This window comes from Anoplopoma fimbria, chromosome 15, assembly GCF_027596085.1.
Source record: "Anoplopoma fimbria isolate UVic2021 breed Golden Eagle Sablefish chromosome 15, Afim_UVic_2022, whole genome shotgun sequence".
Classification (NCBI taxonomy): domain Eukaryota; kingdom Metazoa; phylum Chordata; class Actinopteri; order Perciformes; family Anoplopomatidae; genus Anoplopoma; species Anoplopoma fimbria.
Window position 1 is genome coordinate 1,084,692 of NC_072463.1, and position 2,500 is coordinate 1,087,191.

At 40.2% G+C, this 2,500-nt stretch overlaps 1 protein-coding gene across 1 annotated transcript in view; it reads left to right on the forward strand.

Annotated features, from left to right (window-relative positions):
• akap6 (A kinase (PRKA) anchor protein 6) overlaps nt 1-2,500 on the forward strand; it is a 158,865-nt gene that overhangs the window by 79,215 nt on the left and 77,150 nt on the right. Inside the window, 1 exon segment of the mRNA XM_054614454.1 lies at nt 1,578-1,711. Within this exon segment, the coding sequence (XP_054470429.1) occupies nt 1,578-1,711 (134 nt within the window).

Sequence of the window (2,500 nt, forward strand, 5' to 3'; positions counted from 1 at the left end):
TGTGTGTGTGTGTGTGTTTATGGGAACATTTGTGCAGGCTTGAAGGGTGTGTGTGTGTACGAGAGGTAATTTGTGCTTCATGCTAGATGCGTTTTTGTTGCTTTATGGGTCATTTGTGTGTGTGTGTGTATATACATTTATATGCATATACATGTTCATATGGATGTACCAGTTTGAGTGTGTGTGTGTGTGTGTGTGTGTGTCCGTTAAACCCAGATGAGAGGGCAGGAGAAGCGTGGAGTGTGTTTCTAGTGGCTTGTTGGACACTCGCAGGGCTTTAAAGGGCGCGTCCGTCAGAAATATGTCACATATAAATCTCATTCATCTGCAATAAAACAGCTCATCATACCAACAGGTCGCTGCTCTGATTCTGCTCAGGTGAAACTTGATGAATGACATTCAGGGCTCAATGGGTAATGGTTGCCATTGGTGACCGTGTTTGAGGACCTTGGCAACCGATTCTTGGCCTTTGGTTGCCATCAGTCGCAATATAAAGAGTTAAGGACAGCAAACAGCAAAATATTCACCTTTGTTTTGTAATACATTTGTATTTGGCTATATAAAATAAACTGAAACTGAATTAATATTTGTTGCATTCGTGATATTTGAATATTGCTGTTACAGTCAGAACCGGAACCAGACGATGGTGCACGTGTGTTGGTGCTTTTTCTCGCACGTGCAAAGTTATCGGTTTTAGAGACGACGGTGAGGCAAATTAAGTTGTTTGCCTGTAAAGTGAAAAGTTTCATTAACCCGTCTACATCACAAACAAATGTGAAAATTGATTTAAGTGACAAAGAACCAGATGAACTTGTAGGAAAAAAATAAAGGAGAGTAATCCCGCCATTATACACACATGACTTGTATAAATGTCATATTTCATCATTTCATCATTAAGCTTACGTATAAATGAAACATGAGGTGACTAAAAATGGCAACCACATTTTCAGTTTCGGCAACAAAAAGATGAAGCTTGGTTACCTGGCAACCACTTTTAAAAGTTAGTGTTGAACCCTGAAACCATGTGAGGGTAGTTTTACCAAAAGCATAACTAGTCGACGTATCCTTATACAACGGTTCGTATGACATCCTACAAAAAGTTACTCCTCATCTTTAGTGCGTTTTCCTACAAAATTCCAGTAACAGGTGTCAGTTACATGAATACAGTCTTTCCAAAATACACTTTCATTTTCACAGGAAACTCAGTTAGATTTAGACAACTTTATTATTTCGAAGGATATCTATGAATTACGGTGGATTATTTATCGTATGTTTAGCTACAAACGCTGGAGGCGACCAGCCTGAACTATTTTTACTTTAATATTCTTCTTCATGTTCGTAGTAGTGATGTTTGCAACCAAACATTATTCCAATTTGTGGAGCCTTAAAACGGAACTGGAAGCTTAAAATGTAAAGTTTGTCCTGTGGGTGGTGTTAAAGACAAAGGTCAGGGGTCATTCAGATATAAAGGATAAGCCAGAGGTCACTTACAAAAATAAAAAAAGTCAAAACGACACCATGAATATCCACATCATGTCGTGTGATTGATCCCGTATGTTCTGCTCTGTTTCCTCCAGGCGGAGCTGATCTCCGGTCAGTGTGAAGCCCAGCGAGCCGCCCTGGCCGAACAGATGGCTGTAAAGCTGAGCAGCCTGCACTACCCGTCGGCCGCCAGCAGGAGGCACTACAGTCAGCTGGCGAGGAACAACAGGTAAACACACGACGGAAACGTCTAAAAAAAAAAGCATTTTGAGATCGCATTCAAGTTTTTCAGCTTTCTTTAAGCATCCACGTTTTTTGACTGTCGTGTTTGTGACTTCCTGTTTACTCCCTGCACACATGAATGGGATAAAAGTATTTAATAACATGTCGTCTAGACTTTTTGGCTTAAATTCTGATGAAACAAAGAGACATTTCAGGGTCTTTGTGACGATGTTTTCATCATTTTTACAGCCGATTGTTACAAAAAGCATTCATAGGCCAGTGTGTGTCACATGATCCTGCAATTCCAAATGTGTCCACTGGACAAAAATGACTTCACAGCTCACGTGATCTCATCCTCGTCATATTTTGGGTCAAGTCTTTTGCGTAGCATCCTAAAGGTTTGCATGTGGTTAACGTTGTGAAACGGTGGTCGTGTTAGGAACGTATCTTCATGTGACTTCTGTGAAGAAGCGTCTAGTTTTCTGTCGTCAGTAAATATGACTAAACTTCTGGTTTCACATGGGACAGGAACAATGGTCTCCTAAGTAAAAGTCCTGTGTTTGTTGGATCCAACAACCAACACAACCTGATTTTTTTTCGAATTAAAGTTACTCTTAGAAACTTTTATCTGGTCCTGAATCAGTCTCAGTTTAATCCTGATCCTCTATAGACCTCCATCAGTAAACCAGACCATCAGAGAGAAGATTGTGTATTTAGCATCTGTTGGTTTGATCATCTCGATGTAGAGTATTGTTGTTGTTCTTCAGGTGTGAACAGAACCTCCTGACCAACATTC